Below are 25,308 nucleotides of genomic sequence, written 5' to 3'. Positions count from 1 at the left end.
GTGACTTAATTAAGGGTGTTACCTTGGTGCATGCTGAGTGGGTAGAATAGCAACTACAACTTTAAAGGGCACAATGCCCAGTTGGCAATATGAAGAGTGTTGGCATTTTTCTATAGTATAGCAACGGGGTGGATTCGATCCCAGTGATTCAGCAATCGGTTTCAGCAGATTGAAATCAAACACACAGGATAGAGAGCTGTACAGTCTTGTAATCAAGATGAAGTACAGTTATTTTTGGCATTATGTCCTATCTTGCAATATTCAATAAATTTGTCCTTGGCATTTCAGTTAAAGAAATCATGGATGTTTGGGAGTGCTGTAAATTAATGTTTGAGATGTTTGGATTACCTTATAAAATATAATGCTCCCAAAGTTATTGATGTTGAAAGAAATTGTGAAATAGATTGGGATAGGTGTGTGTGGTGCACTGCTAAATTTGACATACTTTCCTTCCCTCTATTCCCACAAGGGCTGATGTTAAATGTATCAGAACATGTGAAATGGTTCTGCAAAAATCATGACAGATACCCCCAGACCCTGAATCCTAGGTTTGTTTAATGTTAGTAGATTAGATTTATAGTAACTCAATAGACATTCAAGTAGCACTGCTTAAACCAGTATAAATGTAGAGCTCAATGACTAAGTAATAAGTACAGAAACTGATTATCAGTGTATGTAGTCTACCTTCCAGTGGATTTAGATAATAACATGTTTAAGTGGGATATTACAAATCTGACTGTATCGTTGTACTTAGGTGCAGTTCTGTCCCAGCTGTTATAGCCATTTTTATGTTTTAAGTTTGTTAATTTTGTTTTATGGTTAATTGTCACAACTTTTCATTTCTATTTTATTTCCATAACCATAGAATAAATTAATTTCAACAATGAACAAAGGAGGTGAGAGTGTGTACCTAATTCTCACCAGGCTCTTCATTTTCTCCAGTAAATGGTACAAATGGTCACCACCCTAGCCATAAGTTACTGTATGTTTCCTGGAACATTTACAGCACTTAACCCATGTCCTTATACAGAATTACTCACAGACGTGCATTGCAATCAAAATATTTTATCATACCAGTTCACTGGGTCATGTGATAAGAATACAATCAAGCCAAAGCCCTACTGGAGTAGCTTAGTACACAATACTTAGTACTTAGTGCTTGACACACAAGACAAAGAAATAATTTCTTGCAATAGTGTTAATGAATTTATGTCAGATTTTCTAATTATAATCTAAAAGTATAAAGTCTGGTTATGTGAACTGAGAACAGTATAAGGTAAGCCAATTTTTACTTCATGGTTTAGAAACAAGATTAAAGAAACAATATTTTTGTAACTTTTCAGTCTAACCTACAGTAGTAAGAACATGTCAAACCCTTTTCTAAAGGTTCTGACACTTTAATATGGGGTAAGGTCTTTATTTATTATTTTAAGAGTTGGGGATCTTTGTAATCATACAGGCACATACTGAAATTTCTCTGGATTTTCAGATAGAATTATGTGAACCAATTACACTGATGTTTAGAGCAAATAAGATGAAAACAAATAATGTGAAAAAGCTTGTTGCGGTTCATATTTTAACTGTGTGCATTGCTTTTCCTCAGACAAATCCTTTGGAAGGTGAATTGGTGATGATTTCCTAGTACCTGAATTGTTAAGGGTACTTACCCCACTTCAAAGCAGCAATGTTGCCATGTGTAAATGATGTCGTAGTTACAGGATAGAAGTCTTCTGTAAGGTTTTCAGGTAGGGATAATGGCAAACTCAGGGAAAGTTCTCCACTTGTATGTGGAGGTAAGATCTGTGGCTGATGAAGAGGGGAAAGAGTTGAAAAATATGGAAGGGACTCACTCCCTAGTGATACATGGGCCTGATGTTTTCCCCCAACCTCAGCATGGATCCCTGAATACTCCACATGGTTTAGTGCCTCCACCGGGAGATCTACATAAAGTGGGCAACTGCACACATGGCCTTTTCACCAGAAAATCTAAATCCAGACATCCAGTCAGCTTACAGAACCATCCAGGCCAAGGAGAACAGACCTCCTCTCAACATGGACAGAACTTGCCATATGAAGAGGTATATCAATTACTCTCTGCCCTTCAACCAAAGCTTAAAGGAGGTGCAGGCAATCTGACACGAACTTGCTCTACTGAGAACGAGCCATTAACTGTGAGGGACTCTAGAATTTATGGACATTCTACTGCCCCACCTACACCTAGTGGTGCTCGAAGGTCCTATGGACAAGTGGATGAAGGAAAACGATCAGTTGTTACATACAGCTATATTGAGAAAGCTAATATCAGGTCTGTGGGTGGTCATAATAGCATATTATGCCAAAATGAGCCAGATAACCCATTCAGGAAAGCTTTTAATGATCAAACCAATAACTTTCACTTCAGTGAAAATTTCACCAGTCCAGCAGGGTACAACAGGCAGGAAATGCGTTGTAACTCCAACTCAAAAAGTACCTTAACAGGCTCAGTGATCAATCCAAAGAATTGCTCCAGTCTCCAGCATACTACGTTAAACTCAATTGCAAGAAATGCTACCCATCATGCTTTGGAAGAGTTTGGATCCCCACAGCTCAGATGCCAGCTGGCAACTGCCAACCATCCTGATAGAAGTTATAGTACTCTGCACAGAGAACAGCCCCGCTGTCACTCATGGTCTGGATCTCCTGTGGTGCCACGTACTGCTAGAACTTTGCCTGTTAATGCACATCTAACAGATCTTTATCACCACAGGCTTCTGCATGGTATTCCAAGTAGCCTGGCAGCTCACAAGCTCTCTAGTGATGCTAGACAGCCCTACACCATGTCATGCTCTATCAATGGTCAATCTCCAAGCCAGTGGAAGAGTGATGAGACTCTGAGGCAAGAGTATAGACATAGCGTAATTTTGCCATCCAGCAGGCCCACATCTATTCAACATCAAACACTGGAAAAAAACATCACTCAACCACCACACAACCAGACAGTAGGTCAAAAATCAAGTCAAAGTCCTCCAGAAATCAACAAGGTTCATTTTAGCTTAACTTCATCATCAAACCAGCCACTTTCCAGTGGCAGCAAACTGAGCACTGAGAAGAGTATCTTGCCAATGACAAGTGTTGAAATGCCTCCTATTTTAGTAGAAGAACCCACTAAGATGTTCAAACTTTTGGAAAACAGGATGACATATTCCCCTACCCCATCAATATCAGAGACTGTAAAGTCAGACAGTACCAGGTCGGGGCATCAGTCTACAGAAGAGATTTTCACAAGAACCTCCTCAGAGACCAATCTCTTTGCACATGAGAAACACTGCGAAAAGGAGCCTGCTCAGACAATGTACCCTTCAGGGTGGGCTTCCCCACATTTCTCCTACAAAGGAAGCAGATCCCCTGCATGTTGTGCTAGTTTGCACAAAGTGGGTGTATTACCTACATCTGCAATCCAAGAACCACAGGAGATAAGAGTAATTCCAGAGAAAAACAGTCCTGTTTCATATCAACACCAACTGCTCCAATGTACTGGAAACCATAACATACCCAGACAAGAAGACAGAAACTATAATGGAGAGTATGGCTGTGGTCTTAGAGACAGTCCAGATATGATGAGACACTGCACGCAATCTAACACTAACATACCAGTCAAATCAACCTCTCAAAATCACTGGAGAGAACCACATTTCTCAAGAGTTAGGGGGAAGTCCAATAAGGAGAGCTCATCTGAAGCTGAAGAGTTATTAGTCATGCCCTTGGTTATAGACAAAGAGAGCAGAAATGACTCAACTGTCCTGAGCTGTGATGATACGCACTTTATGGCGGCAGCACCAAAAGAGATAGGTGAAGTCCTGACATATGGGGAGCAGAGTAGTGCCCTTTCCCAAAGTTCCAGTGGAGTTACAGGCAGTCTTGTGGAGGTCATTCAGCCTGAGAGAGACTCCAGTTCCCCAGTGACTTCCAGCCAAAGAAGCAGTGGCACAGGGACCAGAGACATACAAGTAAGATATCAGTATTATTGTACCTAGTTGTGTGACAATATATCTATATATTATAATGGATTTTTTTATCTATGTGAATCAACTTGATGGCAGTACTGATTTATTTAGTTGTATGTTGTAGTTGAACAGTGGATCATCATTGCGTGGTCCTTCTTTGCACTGTCAAAAGACTGCTCGTGCTAAATGGGAATTCCTATTTGGGAAGCCTTTTGAAGACCACCATACAACAGGTGAGAAAAACCGAGAATCATGTATCTTAATATCTAATTGTATAAGGTAATTGCTAATATTTCTAAAGATTACCAGTAGGAATTATGTTACAAGATAATGTATTTGTATTTTTAATCCAGTTCCAGTCTCCTCTATTGGTCCTTGCAGTGGTGACTCCAATGAGTCTTCTCGTGATTTCACAGCACCTCATTCCAGTGACAGACCAATATCTCAGGTCCAGAATACTTTCAGGCATGATGTTCAACAGGTGGATATGGAACCAGTCAACCAACCTTTTTCTTCAGCACTGAGCTCATCCTCTAAGGCTGGCATCATTAGGTGCACTATCAAATACTCTGAAACCGACCTGGATGCAGTACCCCTGCGTTGTTACAGAGAGACGGACATTGACGAAGTTATACTAGCTGAGCAAGAGGAAATGGACTCAGCATTCAGCAGCAACCGTAGCGTACTTGCTACATCTGCCACCAGCAGTGGCAGTACTTTTGAACGATCGTTTTGTTCACAGACAAGTGAGGAAGAAGAACAGTTGCATGATGAAGAAATGGTGAGCTGGGCCAGTGTGAGGATGCACTGTGATAAGAAGAGGCATCAAGCTGTGCAGGAAGGAGAAGAAGTGTTCAGCCATTTGCTTGAAAGGTGAGATTAGGAGAAATAAAAAAAAAATCTGAAATATCAATTTAATGTTAACTCTGCTAGAAGTAAATCTAACTGGTATTATTATTGCAAGTCCTTTTCTAAACCTTTTCTGTTGTCATTTCCTTTTGTAGTTCGCAGAACATCCTGTTGGACAGCCATACTGACCTGAAGTCTCCCATAACTGTGGAAAGTCCTTCCAGAATCTCCACAGATGGCCTTGACTCTTTCAGCCGCCACTTTGAGAGCATTATGGAATCTCATCGGGCCAAAGGAACTTCTTACAGCAGCCTGGATAGCGTAGACATGGCCTCAAGTGGCCCACCTATCTTTACCTTTGACCTCCCGACATTGACCCCCGAGATACAGAGTCAGATCTGTGAGAGTGCCAAGCAAATCATAGATTTGAGCTTTGCTCCCTTGAGACAATGTGAAACTCCTAACTTTTTGACCTCTAGCACTTCTGAGGCATTGTCGGGAGCAGACCAGAGCATGTCGGAAATGAAGAGCGAGTTAACAGACAGTGTCCCTATTGAGAAACACATTTCATCTGAGTGTAACATAGCGATGACGCAAAGGTCAGTAAGAAACTGGAGTGCAGTTTACTAAGCATGCTAAATAATTTAGCATTGGTGTCAATTATGTGCAGGAGTGATGCCTTGTCTTATTGTCAAGTTATACCAGTGTTTCAAAAGGACAATTGCTTGAACATATGGCTTCTGTAATTTGCTTATTTTCACTGATAATGCAAGTTCTCAAAGGTCATTTCCTTGACTAAAATAGCAGGCTTAATACCAGAATTTCTTATACATGAAAACATTGACATTATTATACTATTTGTGGTTTATAATCTTAAGAAGTATAGTACTTCTACTTGGGACATAACATTATGCATTATGCATTAGGTGGATTAAAACCTATTCTGAATAGATACTGTACTAATACAGATATCGATCAGAGAAGCACAAATTACTTTAGAAACCTTGCCAGAAAAGTTGACGAGGCATCTAGCTAAGACGGTGTAAGAAAGAGGTTTCATAGAATGCGAAACAAAAAAGTCATGTAAGCAGGAGATCTTTACTTTCATGTATGTAAGAGCATGTGAGTGGCCAGGACAACACTAGATCGCATTGTGCGATGCCTTTACAGAATTTAAGTGTATTAGGTGTTAGGTCTCTCTTTTGCTGTCATATCTGTCATATCTTTGGTTTAACATCTGTTTATACATGAAACAGTGCTGTAAAATTTAAAATGAGTAGAAGGTATTGAAAACTTCTCAAAAGTATTATCAGAAAAGAAAATGTCAAGTACAGATACTTACAAAAAAATAACAGCAACAGATAAATTGTACTTTATTACTTCAGACCTCTGGTTATGATGACATTTAGAGTGTGTCTTGATTTGTGACAACCGACAGGCTACTAGACTGGGCATGAGCTAGTTGTGTTGGGCTACCAATCAGAAGGTTGTGAGTTCGATCCAAGGTCCACCAAACTGCCACTGTTGGGCCCCTGAGCAAGGCCCTTAACCCTCAATTGCTCAGGTGTATAAAGAATGAGATAATGTAAGTTGCTCTGGATAAAGTTGCCTGCCAAATACTATAAATCTAATAATATTGCAGTTGTGCTTTTGCCTGAGTTGGCCAGCAGATGGAAGTAAAAACATATATCGCAGTATATAGTATAACGTCTCTATATTGCATCAGGATATTTTGATTAGCAGGAAGTGGCTATAAAAAGGTTGCTACTAAAGGAATTAACTTGAAGCGCTCTATAAATTATGCTATTTTTAAATGATGTTATTGTGCAGTGTTTATAAAAATTACATTTTGTGTGACCTGTAATAATTATCCTTATCAAATCCAGTGTATCAGGTGTTATATATTTAAACTATAGTAAAATAAATGTAGGTTCCTGTGATCAGTAGTAAGGCCCTAACAGTACATCAGAAGTGGCCTGGCTATATACTCCATGCGACATAGAAAAGTTTCCATGAGAATTTCAGTTTTAGGTCTTCAGATTCACAGACAGTCTTCTTCCTGTTCATGGAAGAGTTGAGTACAGATCAGCCAGTGTAGGTTATATCCTGAGGGAGATGGAGGTTTTCTGGGATTGCTAAATTTGAGGCTTTTTTTTTTTGTTATATGTCAACCCACAGTTTATGGATTGGCAAGAAAAAAATAAATCTGACCCCATCTGCTTTGACACCTGGCTCCTCCATAGAGGTCCTTTTTCTGTCCGGTGTCCAGTGAGACCTGGAACTCAGCCAAGCCCACTTGGTCTCCAGGGATATTGGAAGATTAGCTTCCAGGGTCATGTGATTTCAGGGTTTTAAATAGCGAGGGCATTGGACAAACCTTCTGAAGCTCTCATTTCTTTTCATTTAGGTTACTTTCACTGGGCAAACATCTATTCTGACCAACATGTTTCTGCTCCCAGTTGTAAGTACTCCTCATATTCAGGTCAGATTCTGCAGAGACAAAGGTTGCTAAAGAAGTTTAATGAGAGAGGGAGGGACATGAGGCAGTAACAAAGAAAGGAAGAGAAGGAGGGAAAGGGGTTGAGTTGTTGCGTAGTAAAAGGAAACACATATCACATCCAGCAGCAGAAAATAGCCCAGCTGATGAGAGGTACACAGGCAGAGGAACAAACACAAGCAAGCTGAAAAACAGAAAGCAACCTAGGAATGAGAGAAGAACAGAGACACCCTGATAGACAGGTAGATAGAGAAGCAGGTTAGAGAGAACAGATGGGCATCATTTGTTCCAGTCAGAAGGACAGGAACTCGGGAACTCATGACGAGACCAGACACCAGCTCAACAACCAAGAAAGCCACACAGGAGGAGAAAAAGGCGATGGAAATTTGAGATGAACTGTTATAAATGATGCTCAGGAATAAACTGTAAGATTAGTGCTTATGCATGTATCACAAGCCAAAGAAAGGATGAGGGAATCTGAGCTCTGTGCTGGTTAAGTATTTAATTAGGAGCTTAAGCTGAATGTCAGGAGACAAGGTTTTAATGCTATGGCTCGCTATATGCTCTGCTGGGGAGGCGGGGCCTTGGAGGATCACTACATGTATGCTCCTTTGCCAGATGTTTATCGGTGAGTAGAGGTTCTGTGTAAGATGAAGAGGCAGTCAAAGATGTTATTAGGTGTATATGATGTTTGTTAGAGTCGTGGTCTGTCTTCTATGTAACTTAGAAGTGCCTGGTGAGGGTCATCCTGCTTCAAGATCCATTTAGCAGTCTTTTGGCAATGCGGTTAGGGAAATTGGGACATGAAGTGATGCGTTGGAAATTGTATTTTCTGGCCATTTCAATTGCAGTGCGCAATGTTAAGTCACTTTTCATTTGAAGTTTTTGTGACAGTTGTTTAACACAAATTCCAATCACTATGCGATCACGCATCTGTCCTTCTTCCTGCGCTCTAAAATGACGGTTTTGAGCTAGCTCGTACAGCCGCCTGAGGAATGCTTCCACACTTCTGCCTGTGAAGCTGAACTCTCGAATGAAACTTTCGGGATGAAATGTCTGTCAAATATGGCTATCACTACAAAGTATTTGTTGTTGTGTCCCTTCTTATCAAATATAAATGACATGAATATGTGCTCGGCCTCTCCCCATCGAATAAATCAGGGCATTTTCCTGAACAACTTTATCCTCCTCTGTAAGTAGCGATGCAACGTGATACGTCCATACATACGTGATACAACACTTTGATCTTTTAAAAGTTGAACTGCTCAGGTGGTGTGAACGTTGCCATTGCGATGCACACTTCAGTACTCACAACTCACAGCCGAAATTCCGTCTCCGACTACAGTTTTTGCTTCTGACACCATGTGGCGTTTGTTGCCGAGAAATCGTCCAGCATTTCACAACACAAATTGTCGGGCATTTTACTGAAAAATGCACAACTCTTTATTAAAAATGTGCAGGAGTCTTTTAAAGTAAAAAGCGGAAGTGTGTCCAAATCATACATGCACATTAGTCAATTGAGTCAACTTAAACAAGTCCATTTCTCATGACACTAACCACTCTGATTTGTCCTAAGCTGTCCATCTTCTCATTTCCAGTTTACTTAATCCCCAGTCTGGAACTGCTGAAACACTACAGGATTCTATATGTTAGTACTTACAGTATTAAACCATGGAATTGTATATTATTTACAATTTCCTATTTATGTTGTCATTGAAAAGTACAGGCTTTTCAATGGGGCCTTGTCAGTTTTTTACTGGTGCTTCAAAAGAGAATGATTTTAGTGTTTAATTTAATGTTTTTAACTAAAAAATAAAATGATTATGGTAGAGAATTGTTCCCTATGGAGTCTCATAACTGTTAGACATAACACTTTTATGGCTCTTGCTATTAGCCAGATGTTTCATTCAAAACAAGGCACACATAAAAAAACTGTGGTTCTGTAGTTTGTCTCTTTGTGTAATTGTACATTGATTGGATGATGTTTGCTTACTCAGTTTATTTTTCTTTATCATTACTCTTACCTTATTATCTCTTCCAAAGGCATTTGGGATAGAAGTCAATGACAAAATTATTTCAAATTCACTTCTGTATTAAGTTTAACTTAGGCATACGGAGGCATTTCACAGACCGCAATCACCTGACATGTCTGTTACCTCTAGGCTTTGTGAACCTGCAGCACATCAGCCCCAGCTTTGACTTCTTATGTGTGTTTTTCCTTATAACTCCATCCAAGTTAACAATGTTGGTTTTAAGCCTCTGATCTGTTACCAGCATATGAGGTTATGTGGATGGCAAAAAGCAAAACGTTACTTTTAAATTTTATTTTTTTTTTTAAACAAAGGTTGGGTTTAACCCCAATATCCAGTTTAAATTAGCAACATGTACTAATTCCTGAGCAAATGATGCCTCATACATTTTTTAATTAACTTCATTGTAGACCAGTACATCCCTTCTTGGAGTCTGGCCATAGTTAGTGTGGGTGTTTAAGGAGCTCCTGGGTGACTCAGGAATGTGTTTGAAGAGAAGACTTTTCTTAATGAGAAAGGAAATTTAGACCGCCTGCTTTCTTAGGGAAACCAGCTGCACCACTGCCATACTAATAATGCTATTGTTAAGTGTAAAACAATCCTCTTAGACCGGTTAAAGAATGCAAATTTACAAGATCTGGGTATTTTTAGCAATATGGCATGAATCATTTATATAAAATGACGACTGTGAAAACTGGTATTATCAGCTGGGTAGGTCCAGATATTCCAGTTGAGTGAAAGGAGTGTTTCATTATTATTTAGAGCGGCCTACACACCCTAGCTGTGAACTATGAGAGAGGGAAGAGAGAGAGAGAGAGAGAGAGATTTGTTTGAAATAGTTTTGTGTATCTTCAGTCTGCTTTGGAAAGAGGACAACATACCGATTGTTTTAAGAATAAACATACTGCCTCCCTTTCTGCCCTTTCTCAGAGACTCCTCCTTCTGTTTTTCTGCTGAATATCCTGTTAGAAGTAGGCCAATAGCAGATCATAAGTATTTAGTTCCACTTGTGCCTTGAAGGCTAAGGGTAGTGTAATTTAAGAAGCAGCAACGACATATCGGCATATTTAATTTAGTACACATAGGTGAGATGGTGTTTTTAAGGTAAGGAGTCCCAAGTTTTGCTTGTTCACATTATATCTATTGTCTTTATCTGTATCGATTTCATAATGGATCCATTGCAACAGGAATATGTTGTTCATGTGTTTTGTATTCAAATTTGCATTCAAGTTAAACATATTAGAACTTTTCTATACAAATCTGTTCGTTATGGAGCTGCTTAGGCACATGCTGATAATGTCGTAATAAGTTATTCCTAGGTATGCAGCCATGGAGCCAAAATGATGTCCATGAATTGAGCCCATGACTCGATATGTCATGGAACATTATACTTATACTTATATGGCCTTAGGTTAATAATTTGGTGTGAGTGCGAGCCTTTTGGAGTTCACTGAAAGTAATGGAATTAATGGTAAATCCAATACGGTTGGTTTCTCTGTGTTTCATTCATTAAAAAAACACTATTAAAAAAAGCAAAATTTAATTACTTCTTAGCCGAGCATTAGATCTTGCGGCATGTGGTAGCCTAGTGGTACATGTGGTAGCCTAGTGGTACATGTGGTAGCCTAGTGGGGCATGTGATAGCCTAGTGGGGCATGTGGTAGCCTAGTGGGGCATGTCAGCCTAGTGGGGCATGTGGTAGCCTAGTGGTTAAAGTCTTGGGCTACTAATCAGAATGTTGTGAGTTTGATCCCAGGTCCACTAAGATGCCACTGTAGGGCCCCTAAGCAAGGCCCTTAACCCTCAATTGCTCAGTTGTATAAATATGAAATAATGTGAGTCGCTCTGGATAAGGGCATCTGCCGAAAATGTAAATGTATCTTGAGAAACTTAACTGATGTAAATATAGTGTTTTGTGTCCACACATTATCGAAAAATATCCATTATCTGATCTCTTCAGCTCCGTTTTATAGCAGTGAGCTGTGGGTTATCTATAGGTTGTATTATTCGTTTTTATTAATCAATTATTTGATGACTGAACTTCATTCAGTTAGTCATAGACCCAGGAGACTATCCTGGGGACACTAGGTGCAAGGTGGGAATACGCCCTATTTGAGACTCCATAGAGGTCTATTAAAATGGTTGCTAATTAAGAATTATTACCAGTATGTTAGCAGTCTGACAGACAGGAGAGTGTCCTTGTGGGTGAGTTTAGATTCCAAACAGAGAATGATTACTGTAAACAGCTCCAAAGAAAAAACACCCCGTGATGAAATAAGCCTGTACTATCCAGCAGTTTCATTCCCAGATTGTGTGTGTTCATGTATGTCTGTGTGTATGAGGCTTATCTCTGGTGTTGTTTTATCAGCTCTTCCAAAACCTTCTTACAAATCTCACTTACAGAGAAAAACAATTTTTTCTTTAAAACAGATGATGTTGCTTTGGCTTACTGTTACAGCGGTTTTCTTTTCATCCCCAGGGAACGAGCTTCAGGACTTGTATTACAGCCTGACCATGAGGTGGCACAGCGATTGGCAGTGGGAAGCTGCAACATTCCAATTGATGGTAAGGCTGAATTGCAGGCTGCCAAACTGTTGGCCAAACGTCTCTACAACCTGGACGGTTTCAGGAGGTCTGATATTGCAAGGCACCTGAGCAAAAAGTGAGAGTCCCTTTCCTTCCTTCCTTCCTTCCTTCCTTCCTTCCTTCCTTCCTTCCTTCCTTCCTTCCTTCCTTCCTTCCTTTCTCATTTTTCTAAAAAACAATTGTTTTGTATGTGGATTCTACATCTTTTGTTTCATGAACATCTGAACATGATTGTTAAATGCCAAATTGGATTTATTCCCAAATGCAAATCCACAAGCCTTTATAAGTAATCCTTCTTGTTTTCCTCTGTTTGCCTGTAGTAATGATTTCAGTAAGATGGTGGCAGAGGAGTACTTGAGTTATTTTAACTTCTCAGGCATGAATGTGGATCAGGCTCTGAGGTAAGAGCATGTACATGCACTTTTATTTATTGTGAAACATTAAAAAAAATCTGCATTTATGACTCATAGATATGTAGAATGCATTAGATTTTTTTCTTATTTTTTAGAAACTTATTAAAAACAAAATAGACATAATATTTCATCACTAAAGTTTTTTGAGGTATCTATTTGCCAATAAAAGTGACACAGTGACAGTGGAAATAGGATAATTCAATGGAGTAGAGGCTATTTAGAAAGCTGATCACCTGATTACCTGACTGCCTGGTCGTCTGATCGTCTGATACAATAAGTATTACAGCAGTCTGTAATAGTTAATAGAAAGATGAATGTAATAGAAGATAAATTTGTTGATTCATCTTCAGCACCTGCTTTAGTCAAGTCCAAGCTTTGGTAAGCTATCAGCATACATATCTCAAGAACACTGGTAGAGAGTGAGGAAGAAATGCATAATATCGGGATGATTTTTATTTTTATTTTATTTTTATTTTTTTTTATCACTGTTTTTATCAACTACAGTCATGGCCAAAAGTGTTTGCACCCCTGAAATCTTTCCAGAAAATTAAGTATTTCTCACAGAAAAGTATTGGCAATAATTTTGTCTGGCCCATTTTTGGAGTTTTGTGTGAAATTATGTCAAATTTGCTTTTTCCTTTTTTTTTTTTTTTAGTTTATCCACCATTTTTTCTGAGCTGAGTGGCTTCAGAAAATATGACGCCATTTCCAGAAATAGAACATAGTGAGCATTGATGCTCCCTGTTTTTTTTAACTGTGCATCGTAGGATTGTTTTTAGGGAGCGAACGTTCTACTGCAGCCCTTAAAATAGCAGACTCTTTGATCATTGCCCTGACTACTGAACTAGTGAGCTGATTGAGTCGCACCCTTTTTCAATTTAGTATTAAATCTGATTTAAAACGTTATTTAAAACTATTTCAAACAATTTAGTCATTTACATCGATTTGTTTATATGATGATGAGTCTGTGTTCTTCAGAGTTTTTCTGAGAGAGTTTGCTCTTATTGGAGAGACGCAAGAGAGGGAGCGAGTATTGTGTCATTTCTCCAGAAGATACCTCAAGTGCAACCCCAGCACTATACCAAAGGAAGGTAAATCACACGTGCACTGTGGGGATAAAAGCTCACTGGCAGGGAAACCTGTAACAGCGTCATTGTGCCAGCAGATAGCTCTGTTGCTCACGCTGTGTTTTTGTGTTGCAGACAGTGTCCACACTCTGACCTGCGCTCTGATGCTGCTGAACACAGACCTGCATGGTCATGTGAGTAGGAGCAATAACTGAATTTGTGATAAGGTCTTTTTCTCTCAGCAGGCAGAGAGGTGTGATCCAGACATTATAAATGTGTCACACTGTCTCCTGTCTCCCTGTCTGTCTTTCTTAGAATGTGGGGAAGAGGATGTCATGTGCAGAGTTCATAAGTAACCTGGAGGGGTTAAATGATGGGCAGAATTTCCACAAAGACCTGCTCAAGGTGGGTCATTTGTCAATACACACACACACACACACACACACACACACACACACACACACACACACACACACACACACACACACACACACACACACACACACACAAGAGACTTCACTTTTCACACTCCTACATAGACAGCTGTATGTGTTCCCATTCTCTGTTTATGAATTTGCAAGACCTGGCTGTTACATAAGCTGTGATATCACAACACAGAAATATTTTGATTTGCATGATTTTTACGCACAATAAACTGTGAATTTTGTAATAAAAATAAATGAGAGGGGAGAAAACCATGACATCTCCGTCTGTCACATACCACTCCTAGATCTTATAATCAGCCAGTGTGTGTGTGTGTGTGTGTGTGTGTGTGTGTGTCTGTGTGTCTGTGTGTCTGTGTGTGTCTGTCTGTGTGTGTGGGTCTGTCCCTTTGTCTGTCAGTGTGTGTGTCTGTGTCTGCATGTGTCTGTGCATGTCTGTCTGTGTGTGTATCTGTGTGTGTGTCTGGGTGTGTTGTGTGTGTATGTGGGACTCTGGGTGTCTGTGTGGGTTTTTGGGGGTGTGTGTGCGTGTCTGTCTGTGTGTGTCTTTGTGTGTGTTGCATGTTGTGTGTGTGTTTCTGCCGGAGTGTCTGTGTGTGTTGGTCTGTGTGTCTGTGCGTGTCTGTGTGTCTGTCTGTGCGCGTGTCGCTGTGTGTGTGTGTGTGTTTAGGTCTGTGTGTCTGTGCATGTGTGTGCGTGTCAATGTGTGTGTGTGTGCGTGTGTGTGTGCGTGTCTATGTGTGTGTGTGTGTCTGTGCGTGTCTGTGGGTCTGTGTGTATGTGTCTGTGTGTTTGTCTGTGTGTGTCTGTCTGTGTGTGTGTCTGCATGTGTCCGTGCATGTCTGTGTGTGTGTGTGTGTGTGTGTGTGTGTCTACAGTATGTGTGCATCTGTGTGTCTCTGGGTGTGGTGTATGTGTATGTGGGACTCTGTGTGTTCTTGTCTGTGTGGGTGTTTGGGTGTGTGTGTGTGTGTCTGTCTGTGTGTGTCTTTGTGTGTGTTGCATGTTGTGTGTGTTTCTGCCGGTGTGTGTCTGTGTGTGTGTTGGTCTGTGTGTCTGTGTGTGTCTGTGTGTCTGTCTGTGTGTCTGTCTGTGTGCGTGTCGCTGTGTGTGTGTGTGTGTGTGTGTGTGTGTGTTTAGGTCTGTGTGTCTGTGCGTGTGTGTGTGCGTGTCTGTGTGTGTCTGTGTGTGTCTGTGTGGATGTGTGTGTGTCTGCGCGTGTCTGCGAGTCTGTGTGTATGTGTCTGTGTGTGTTTGTGTGTCTGTGTGTTTGTTTCTTTATAATTATCTTCGTGTTGGTTCTACATTTCTCTGTAAAGTTACCCAGAAACTTTAAATCCAGAAACCTAGAAATTCAAAGATCCAACTGTATTAATTTATTTGATTAGATGTCGTTTTGTGACGATGATGCTAAGATGGCTGAAGAAAAATTCAGTTTCCTTAAAAATATATTGTAGTTCAGTCCGTTTATATATCTGTAGTAATATAGATACAGTATGTTAGAGAACTCACAGCTTTTTTCCTCAACTGTTAAACTCGTTTAAAACTCATTCTCAGCAACTGCTTTAATCTGGTCAGGATCTTTTTGCTTCCTGAATCTATGTATCTTAAAACCACTGAATGAGGATGTGAAGGAAATACACGGCAGTGCACTTACTGGCATGTTTCAGAAGTTGACTGTTATAGTCATTTTTTTTATCGTGACCTAAATGGGCAGTGCAACAGAATTCATCTTTTAATGTGATTCAGAGGAGATACATGTGAGCCTCAGTCCTTCCAGGCTTTTATCTGTCATGCAACCGGGAGACACGAGCTCTGCTTGAGGATACTGCACTTGTGATGAATTTTCTGCTGTTATGGATGGTCCAACAGAAAAACCCTAAAGATCTGTACTTCCCAGACCTTCTTCGATGGGTTATCTCACCTTATTACCAAAGACTTGAACACAAGAGCTGCTATAAACAGTATACTCCTATATACAGTAATGATTTCGAATCCCTCTATCCTACGACACTCACAGAAGGATGGGTTTCCTTTCGAGACAGTTTTCCTTGCATCCATTTTTAAAGGTAATTTTTAAGGTCATTTCCAATGGCTTGCTCATTAGGAATCACAATCTTTAGGCAGATTCCTTTCAAGCTGCTTTGCGACAATACGTACTGTTAAAATAAAATGCACTGCAAATAAAAATCTTAAAACCGTCCTTCTCTTGGCATAATAACGTAAGGAATGATCATCAGGGAATGACGTGCTGCATTCACTGTGTGTTCACATGGAATATGCAATATGTAAAACACAGTGCTGTATAATAATAGTTGAACCTAGCAACAGGAAGGTGATGATAAAGAAGCTGAGGGTGTGATTAATCTGATAGCATGTGTGTGTAGGAAAGCCAGTGTGGGTGGCTGTTTAAGATGCAATCTGCTACAGGGAAGATAATGATTTGCTCGGTTTGCAGCGGTGGTCAGTGATTTGATGCAGGCATTTTGAAGATGCAGTGGTGTAACTTGGGAACCTCACACCTTAATGGCGCTCTTTTTTTTCCATACACTTCATTGAAACATGAAAATACAGAGCATGAGGTAAATAACATCCTGATAAAGTAAGCGAGTCGCACAATAATAATATTATTATAAAGCACATTTGATTTTTAATTAAAAAAAAACAAATAGGGACAGATTGTTTTGACTGTAGCGTCCACAGAACTACTGTATAACGATGACAGTCTGGTAACGGTTTGAACGTGATGCTTGAAAGACCATTTTTGCTGATAAGTGGGTGATGCAATTGTTCTGTGTGGTGATTCCTACCTTTTTCAAGGACAGCCTAATTATAAATACACAATAAGAGTGTGATATGTTGAGCTCTGCAATCTGCACTGTAGAGGATTTGTTTGAGTCGGTGGCATTGAACCTCCTGTGTTCAAGTGTGCTTGTGAAAAAGGCAGTCTATTTTTATCACTCCAGCAGGATTACCGAGATCAGTGAACAAAAAGAATAGGCACGTCATGACCGCACCTGAACCACTCTGGTCATGCCGGGTTTTTAAATCACAGTGGGGCTCCTGCCACATACACACACACACACACACACACACATGCACACACCAAACAGCATACACCAAACAGCTCTCTTTATTTCTGTCTCCCACACGTTACCAACCCTCTGAAACACCAACAACTTCCGCCCCCTCTTTTGTCTTGACATATGTCTGTTAAGTAATATTGCCATAGGATGTCTGTAATGTTCATCATCAGATCAATCTCTGTATAAATCACAGACATGGGAGTGACCTTATTATGTGTGCATGGTTGTCACACTTACAGTAACAGATATCCCACACCTCATGTCTTTAAATTGAAACTGTTTATTGATGTTTATTCCATATTTAATTACTGTTTACTTGATGTTTATTTCAAGCATTTGCTGTGTTTGATCATTAGTAGGCCAGACCATGCACATGGTTTTACCTGTGCTCAATAATTTACCAAGTAGTAACACTTCTCTGAAGTTCTTCTACAGTATATTTTATTTTTCTGTGTTCTGAAAATTTAGTTTCTGTTTGGTTTTGACAGGAGATATTAGAAACGAATGCTTCTTGGTATGGCTTAGAGAATAAAAAGTGCTGCAAAACATCTTTCCTGATAGCTATAATGTACAGTAAACTTATACAACATTTGATTATACACTAATAGCCAGACGTATATGGACAAACCCACATGTGTTTATTGAACATCCTATTATAGATTCGGTTCCCCCTTTGCTCTTATAATAAGCTCCACTTTTCTGGGAATGACTTCAAGTAGATTTGTGGCTATGGGATTTGTGTTCATTCAGCCATAAAAGCATTAGCAAGGCAAGGCACTGATATCAGACAAGTCTTTCGGTTTATCCCAAAGGTGTTCACTAGGGTTGAAGTCAGGGCTCTGTTCAGACCGCTCGAGTCGTTCCACTACAAACATAACAAACCATGACCGTGTGGCTCTCACTTTGGACACAAGGAGTCGTCTGGAGCAGGTTCCATTCTTTGCTTTCAAATTTGTGGCAGCAGTTTGAGGACACTTTTAGCCAGGTATTGAACTGATTCTGATTTTGACTGAGGTTGTTTCTGATGGTCCTTTCCAGGCACAGGACTGTGGCATCTGTGAAAAATAAACAAGGTAGATTATAGGAATAAAATCAAGCAATATGCTGGTAATAACTACATTATTCCATCTTTCTCTGCAAAATTAATCTGCTTCAAATAGGGCACAACTTTCCCATCTCACCGTTCCACTTTAAACATAGAAAATGCTTTCTGGTGCACTTTACATAGTACCATTATACACTTTATGCTCATGTTTTTCTATATATGTTTACACCACATGTGCTATTTTGTCTTCTGTCCTTTCGTGCTTGTCTCATATTTGCTCTCCTCTGTGTACATGGTGTGTGTACATGACCTGCCTATGGCACTGACACTGATGCACTGTGTACTGAGTGCTCTCTGGAACATTCTGCCACTCAGCTTGACACCTCGCTTCTTCATCTCCCGTGCTCTCTGTGTGCCTCACTTTCTCTGTCTTTCTGTTTATCCCTGTTTCTCTCTCTCTCTCTCTCTCTCTCTCTCTATATATATATATATATATATATATATATATATATATATATATATACACACACACACACACACACACATATAAATCTGCCACTGTTTGTCCCATGATGTGTCTTAAAGCACATGGCCATCACCACACTGATGTATGTTGCATGTAACTTGGCAACCAGTCCTGTAGAAGATTGCTCACTTACTAAGATGATGTCAGCAGCAAATCAGTATCAGGCACTACATTATACACAAAGCTCTGATTGATTTATACTGATTTGAAGATTTATAATAAAAACAGTAGGATCTCTTCTTCTCTCTTAGTCTCACCCATTCATATAACTCCTAATTCCCAGAATGGATACGAATATAGAGTGTAGGCAAGAGATGTGTTGAGATGTTTATGAGGCAACAGGTGAAGCTTTGCGTTGGTGTGTAGCTCAGTGTGTAGCTCAGGAACTGTGAGGCTTCTGTTTCAGAGAGTGTCTCAGTGAAAAGAGGAAGGATTGGAGGACAGAGAAGTGTAGCAGATGGGAATTTGGCTGCCTCCTGCTGAGATGAACCTTTTGTCATGGTGTTGCCATAAAACCATTGCATATCTCGCTGTCTCCATCTCCATCACTATCTCCTTCTGTCTTTGCCTCCCGCTTTTTATCACCTCTTCCAAACTACAAATTGCTTTCCTGACATACCTTATTGAGTGTAAAGTGTAATTTTTATGTGTCTCCTGGATGGAGGTTGTGGAGGATATGCAAATATGAGTGGAGAGCTGTACCACATTATCACACTGCCCACACTGACAGCTAAGCAGCCTTTCTCACCACTGCTCTGGTGTTTAAATGCATTCCATTAACATAAAGACTCAGTTCAATATGTTACTAATAGAGAGCTGAGATGTTTATATTTGTATTTTTTCACAGGTTTGGATTTCAGAGATCTTTACACCAAGCCTTTAATCATTTTGGCCTCATTGTATTTACTATAGTTTAATATTACATAATATATTTTAATGAATTATTGACACCATTAAAAACAATGATATGAAATTAACATGATCAAATAATTCCACACAAAAGTTCTTCAAAATAATTTTTATTAGAACTGCATTTTAGAAATAAATAAATGAATAAAATACATGTGTGAGCTCAAAATATCACTTACAGTGAGTATTCTGCTCGTTGATTACTTATAGTTCTATAGTTTTTTTGTTTTTATTTTCTGCAAATAACTTAAGAATCTTATAGTGACTAATTGGAAGAAACCCGGTGCCTATTGCAAGTACATTACACGAGTATTCAGTGTTTATTGAGGCATCGCTCTGCCATTTTCATTCTGTCCACCGCTCTCCAGTCTTTCAGCAACACCCTGCCTCCTGCTACAGCCAAATATTTCAAGACCAAAGCACCTCTTGCCATTTTCTGAAACCCCAGTTCCTATGTTTTTATGCATAGTTGTGTCACTTAGCCTTGTTTTAACGTCTTAGATTCTTATTCTTCCATGAAGACCATTGTTGGCCAGACTTCTCTAGTAGATGTGTGTACCTGGGTCTTACTGGTTTCCAACTGTTATTTGCTGATGGCACTGCTGGACATGTTCTGATGTCGAAGAGAAGAAAGCATGATGTGACTTTCATCTGCTACATTAAGTTTCTTTGGCTGATCACTACGTCCTTACCTTACGTCCATTCCATAATCTTAACCCTAACCATAACCCAAGGTCCTCAACATCACCTGTGTCTTTGTTCTTCTTCAAACTAGCTTCAACAGCACATCTTGAAACCCCAATCTGCTTTGAAATCTTTGCCTGGGAGAGACTTTACTGATGCAGTACGACTACATTGGGTCTTGTTGCTGTGCTCAGTCTTGCCATGGTGTATATGATCTGTGACATGAAACTGACTTCCACAACCTCACCTTAGTAGCACAGTCTGGCTGTTCCTCACCCAGTCTTAAGCTTCCTACACACTGTTACTGACTGTGTTTCAGCCTACATATGAAATGTATTATTATTAGCACCTGCTTGATATGATTGCTTAATTATACACTTGAATTTAATCCTTGAAAATCCCTGAGATTTTGCAGGTGTAGAAAGTCATGCAAGATGCTGGTTTGAAGGGAAGTCAAACCAAATAGTGATGTGAATTAGATTTTTCTTCTTCTGTCTGCTCACTTTGCAATTTGTAAATTAAACAAAAAATAAACAATTAAAATATATATTTTTGTAAGCATTCTTACTTTACAGCATTTCTTTACACCTGCCTTTACATAAGTGTGTGTGTATTTATGCTTTTCTAAAGTCATTATAAATATAATATAAATATGTTTTACGGTAAAAGGGTTTGATAGTGTGTTTGTGTGTCCTACAATGGACTGGTATCCCTGGATCAGGATAAAGCATTTGTGATTAGTGAAGTAGTAACTTGGGGCTTGGCAGTGCAACTTAGTGACTCTCTCTGGATTGTACTCTGAACTGGTGCTCATGTGGTGGTGAGGAGGGCAACATGCCGTCTGCCAGCTGGGTTATGGGGAACACAGAAAACAGGTCACAGTTGTCTAAGGCATGATTCATAGAGCCTGAACTGTACCCAGTGTCCCTGAGCTATCAGAGAGAGAAAAGATAAAAGTGGGGAGATGAAGAGAGATTGACCAGACAAGTGAGAGATTGATTAGCAGAGTGAAGGAAATATATGCATCCACATTTACGCTAGTATTTCTATTTATGTCAGTGCTGTGGACCCACTGTCCTAATTACATCATGAACCTGCTCCTGTGTTGTATCATCGAACATGCACATACAGCACAGGAGCAGCTTCTTTCAACCTGCTGTGAATGTTTGATTCATTCAATTAAATTTGATGCAAAGTAATTTTATGCATGGGGAAAAGCAACAGGTAAGTTGTGGTGCTGCTGTTGTATGATGCATCGTTTTGTGGAAGCCACGACTCTGGGTCTGATTGACATTCGCCAGAAGGAGGGAGCAGAGCAGATCTCAGATTTGTGATTCGTTGTGCAGGCAGAGAGAAGAAGATGCTGGGAGAGAGAGAGAATTGGAAAGGGAGGGTGAGCACTCCTCCCACATCAGATCTCCTTCTCAGTGCAGTTCAGTTCGCTTTGTATCTGCAGCACAGAGGAGGTAAGAGGCTGGAAGGAGAGGAAAGCAGAGGATACAAGAAGAAAAAAGACTGGAATGTGAAGCATGTTCTAGTTCTTTCTATGCACACAACATCAAGCTCCAGTGTTCATGAGAGAAGAGGCGATAAAAAGATTGCAAGAAAAGCTGAGCGAACTTGGATAAAGGAAGGAAATATGGTGCGTAGAGAAGGAAACAACTGCAGACTTCAGGAGCACTATGGGGGAAAAGGCAGAAAGATTGTAATATAAAGGAACCTGCAATGCCACTATAAAGCAACCAAATCATTGCTTTGTGCCTACATTATTTCCCGCAGTGCCTGTCCTCTTTCTATGCCTTGCCATCTCTCTTTTGATGTCTCTTTCCCTGTCCCATTGGGAGAGTGACTGTGACGTCACAGCGAGTTCTGGGATGCCGCTGTGAGTAGAGAAAGGAGTTAAAGTCTCACTTATTTGTTGTTGTTTTCTTTAACTTGGAGATGTGCTTGCTTTTCTCGTTTGTTGTGCCATGGCAGTTCTCTGTCAGCTTACGTTGTATCAAAGCTGCAAGTATGGCAGCTTTGTGCGTTGTCAGCCGTGATTGTACATGGCATCACTATGACAATTCACATGAGTAAAAAAAAAAACCAAAAAACTCACCAGAATCTTGGCTCCACCACTTCTTTCTTTGTGCTGAATTTCTTGCTGCTTTTGATCAGAAAAGAAAAGAAAGTTTGGCTTGGGATGGAACTCTCAGGTTTGGTCTCATGGTTCAGTCTTTATGTATAATTAATAAAACTGAATTCCTAATCAAAAAGCTAGAGAATCCAGAGAGGATCTGAGACCTTCTCAGGTCAGATTTCTAAGCGAGCCAAGCTGAAAAAGGAATTTCCCATTCTGTAGTTTCACTTGCAAAAGCTGTTTCTTGACTTTAGTGTTTAGAAGATCTGTGAGCTCTAACGGACGGTCAAGAATCTCAGGTTCAGGTTTCAGAATGATTGGTGTGAACAGTATTCACTCTGCCGGCCGGCTGCGCTCGCGCTCTCTGTGCTCAGTGCGGTGTGGCCGGGACTTTAGCGTCATGGAGCCGTTACGTTACACCAAAGCACCACGATCACGCTCTCTTAGACCCCTTGCCTTTCCTGATTTGCTGGGCAAAGTGCAGGATGGACAAAACCACCCTCAAACACGAAAGAAGAAGGAGAAGGTATGTCTGCATGCTAAGAACTAATTACTCAGGCCTAATGGATGTGTGAATAATACTACAATATGTTTTTAGTGCCACTTTTAAAAACGCCTCTACTGGGTGGTATTTACTCCAGCAACAGTGATGTGGGAAAGCACCTTGAATGTTATGCCAGTATATTGCAGGGCACCGTGCACACACATTCATACACACATTCACACACATTCACACTTACAGGTTAGTTAGATTTGGCAGTCCTGCAGACTTCCATGGTTTGGGAGGTGAGAGGAAAACCAATCAAGCCAGAGGAAATTCACAGGTAGAAAATTTAAAACTCTATACATATCATAGATGTTCAGGATCAAACTGGGGCTGAAGCCGTGAGGTGGCAGTGCTTCCTGCTGAGACTCCATGCTTCCCTTAAAATGACTTTTTAATATTTTTCAGTTTGTATATTTTTAAATGTCTGGTTATACAATATTACAGTATTGTCTGCTATTCTTATTTCTTCTCAGCAACATTGCCCATCTTACATATGACCATTTCTCTCTGTGTTGACCTGTTAAAGTTTTTTTTAGAAAGTTTCTTTTTCTGTCCTTCACAGGCACTCTATAACTCCATCAGGAATGAGAAGCTGCAGTGGACAATGTAAGTTCTTTATTTTCCTGTTTCATTCATTTTATTCTCCAGAGGCAATTTCTTCTCAGGCATACATAAGATCATAAGCATACATAAGCACATGCTTCTCTAGACCCTGTCCTAAATATTCATGCTCAGAGAGGTGCAGTAATGAAGCTCTCACACTGATTATACCATGAAAGGCTGTGTTGAAGGTGGTGAGGCATTGCCCCGCCAGGTCGAGGTGTGCATGCTGCGGTGAGCTGATGTGTTTCTAAGCTGGGCAAAGCCACGTGATACAATGGCCCCTGATTTAGACTTTGGCTTTCTGAACTCTGTTGCCATGGCTACAGCTCCCTAGCTGCCACCATGTAATTACAGGTTGAAATCTCTCTCTGCCTAATGTACATTTGTAACTGCACCGCTACACACTCACGCAGAGCAAGAGGGCAAGCATGCTGGGCCGTTTGACTCCTCGAGGGCTTTAGCGCTGTTGTTAGTGTGTTGTGTGAACGAGGAAGGAGTGAGTTGGCTGCGCCTCTTCTTCTATTCTCTTTCATTCAGCTGCACTCCTTTCATCCCTCTCTCTCTCTCTAACTCTGCTTCTCTTGTACTCGCTCGCTCAGATCCTGGCAGGGAGTCTAATGGTTACTAAGCAACAGATGAGAGCATTACCATTTAGGAGGCAAAGAGAGAGGGAGGGATATTTAAAGGTACAGACCTCAGGCATCCTTTAGGTTGTTGAGCTGACCGGGTGGAAGCAAATGACATTGGACTTGACCACCAACATGGATGTTTTATTCGTTTAACAAAACCAGGAATGGCATGCTACTGTTTAGTGTGCATAGGAAAAATGCACTTTTTCCACAGTAAAAGGACAATAACAAATGCTCAGAAGATGTTGATGAATTTTCTATAACAGCACAAGTCTGAGAGTAGATCTGACTGTAGGGTTTATAATGATTTACTCAGTGTCATTTTATATTAACAACACACACACGGGAATGTGTGGCGGTCACTCTGTATAAACAGATCCTGTCATTATGGCTTGGGCAGGATCTGTTCTGGCAGAGTTTATTTTTGTCTTGTGCCATGTGCTTTTGTTTGTTTTGTGTCCTCGCGTGTATTTGCCTCGCCAGAACCCTATCACGTTTTCCCATCTGCACACGTGTCCTTATTATTGATTACCTCCCCTATTTATACCTGTAATCTTGTATGTGTTAATGGTTGAGGCCTCATCTTTTTACCTGGTGTTCTCCAGGTTTTTGTTTGTTTGTTTGTTTGTTTGTTTGTTTGTTTGTTTGTTTTTATCTTGTTGTGTTTATTAGTTGCTTTATTTTTCCCCTAGTGTTTTCCTGTATCTGTTGGATTTGTTATATTTTTAATAAAACCCCTGTTTGTCTTCCATCCCTGCATTTGGGTCTGGATTTTTGTGCCCGCAGAGGCATCTGCAACCTGACAGATTTAAAATGTGTTAATATTTGTTGATATATTTTAAATATTTAGCCTCCCTGTTACCTTCCCTATGCTGAAGTAATCTTCTCCTGGGGGGTACAGATTTGGGGAGGGATCCTGAGTGGTCCATGTTTTTGGTGCACCTTGTGCACCTTTTGGTGCTGGATCAGTGCTTTCTCTTTAGCATCACTGTATCAAAGGGGCGAGAAGTGGTTTTGTGTGGCTTGTGCCACTGTCACAGTCCATCTATCTATCTATCTATCTATCTATCTATCTATCTATCTATCTATCTATCTATCTATCTATCTATCTATCTATCTATCTATCTATCTATCTATCTATCTATCTATCTATCTATCTATCTCTTCATTCTTCATGGTACTAAATGGTACACAATTGTGCAACATGGTACATAATGAATTAAGAGCATTTGATTAGGACCTGTTGTTATCTGGTTGGTCAGAATGACATTTCTGGCTTGGTGTGATGC

General features: G+C 40.1%; 1 protein-coding gene across 1 annotated transcript in view; it reads left to right on the top strand.

The window, feature by feature from the left end:
- Positions 1–1,529: 1,529 nt before the first annotated feature.
- The window catches only part of psda (pleckstrin and Sec7 domain containing a), a 31,582-nt gene continuing 7,803 nt past the window's right edge, over positions 1,530–25,308 (top strand). Inside the window, exons 1-10 of the mRNA XM_027175014.2 lie at positions 1,530–3,986; positions 4,108–4,216; positions 4,337–4,856; positions 4,988–5,431; positions 11,839–12,021; positions 12,266–12,346; positions 13,337–13,449; positions 13,561–13,619; positions 13,741–13,830; positions 23,350–23,393. Coding sequence (XP_027030815.2) covers positions 1,755–3,986; positions 4,108–4,216; positions 4,337–4,856; positions 4,988–5,431; positions 11,839–12,021; positions 12,266–12,346; positions 13,337–13,449; positions 13,561–13,619; positions 13,741–13,830; positions 23,350–23,393 — 3,875 coding nt within the window. The 5' untranslated portion in view covers positions 1,530–1,754. The remainder of the gene's footprint in view (positions 3,987–4,107; positions 4,217–4,336; positions 4,857–4,987; positions 5,432–11,838; positions 12,022–12,265; positions 12,347–13,336; positions 13,450–13,560; positions 13,620–13,740; positions 13,831–23,349; positions 23,394–25,308) is intronic.

Source organism: Tachysurus fulvidraco, chromosome 4 (genome assembly GCF_022655615.1).
Source record: "Tachysurus fulvidraco isolate hzauxx_2018 chromosome 4, HZAU_PFXX_2.0, whole genome shotgun sequence".
Lineage (NCBI taxonomy): Eukaryota > Metazoa > Chordata > Actinopteri > Siluriformes > Bagridae > Tachysurus > Tachysurus fulvidraco.
The sequence above is the reverse complement of the archived record's forward strand: the minus strand, read 5'-3'. Positions and strand labels throughout refer to the sequence as shown.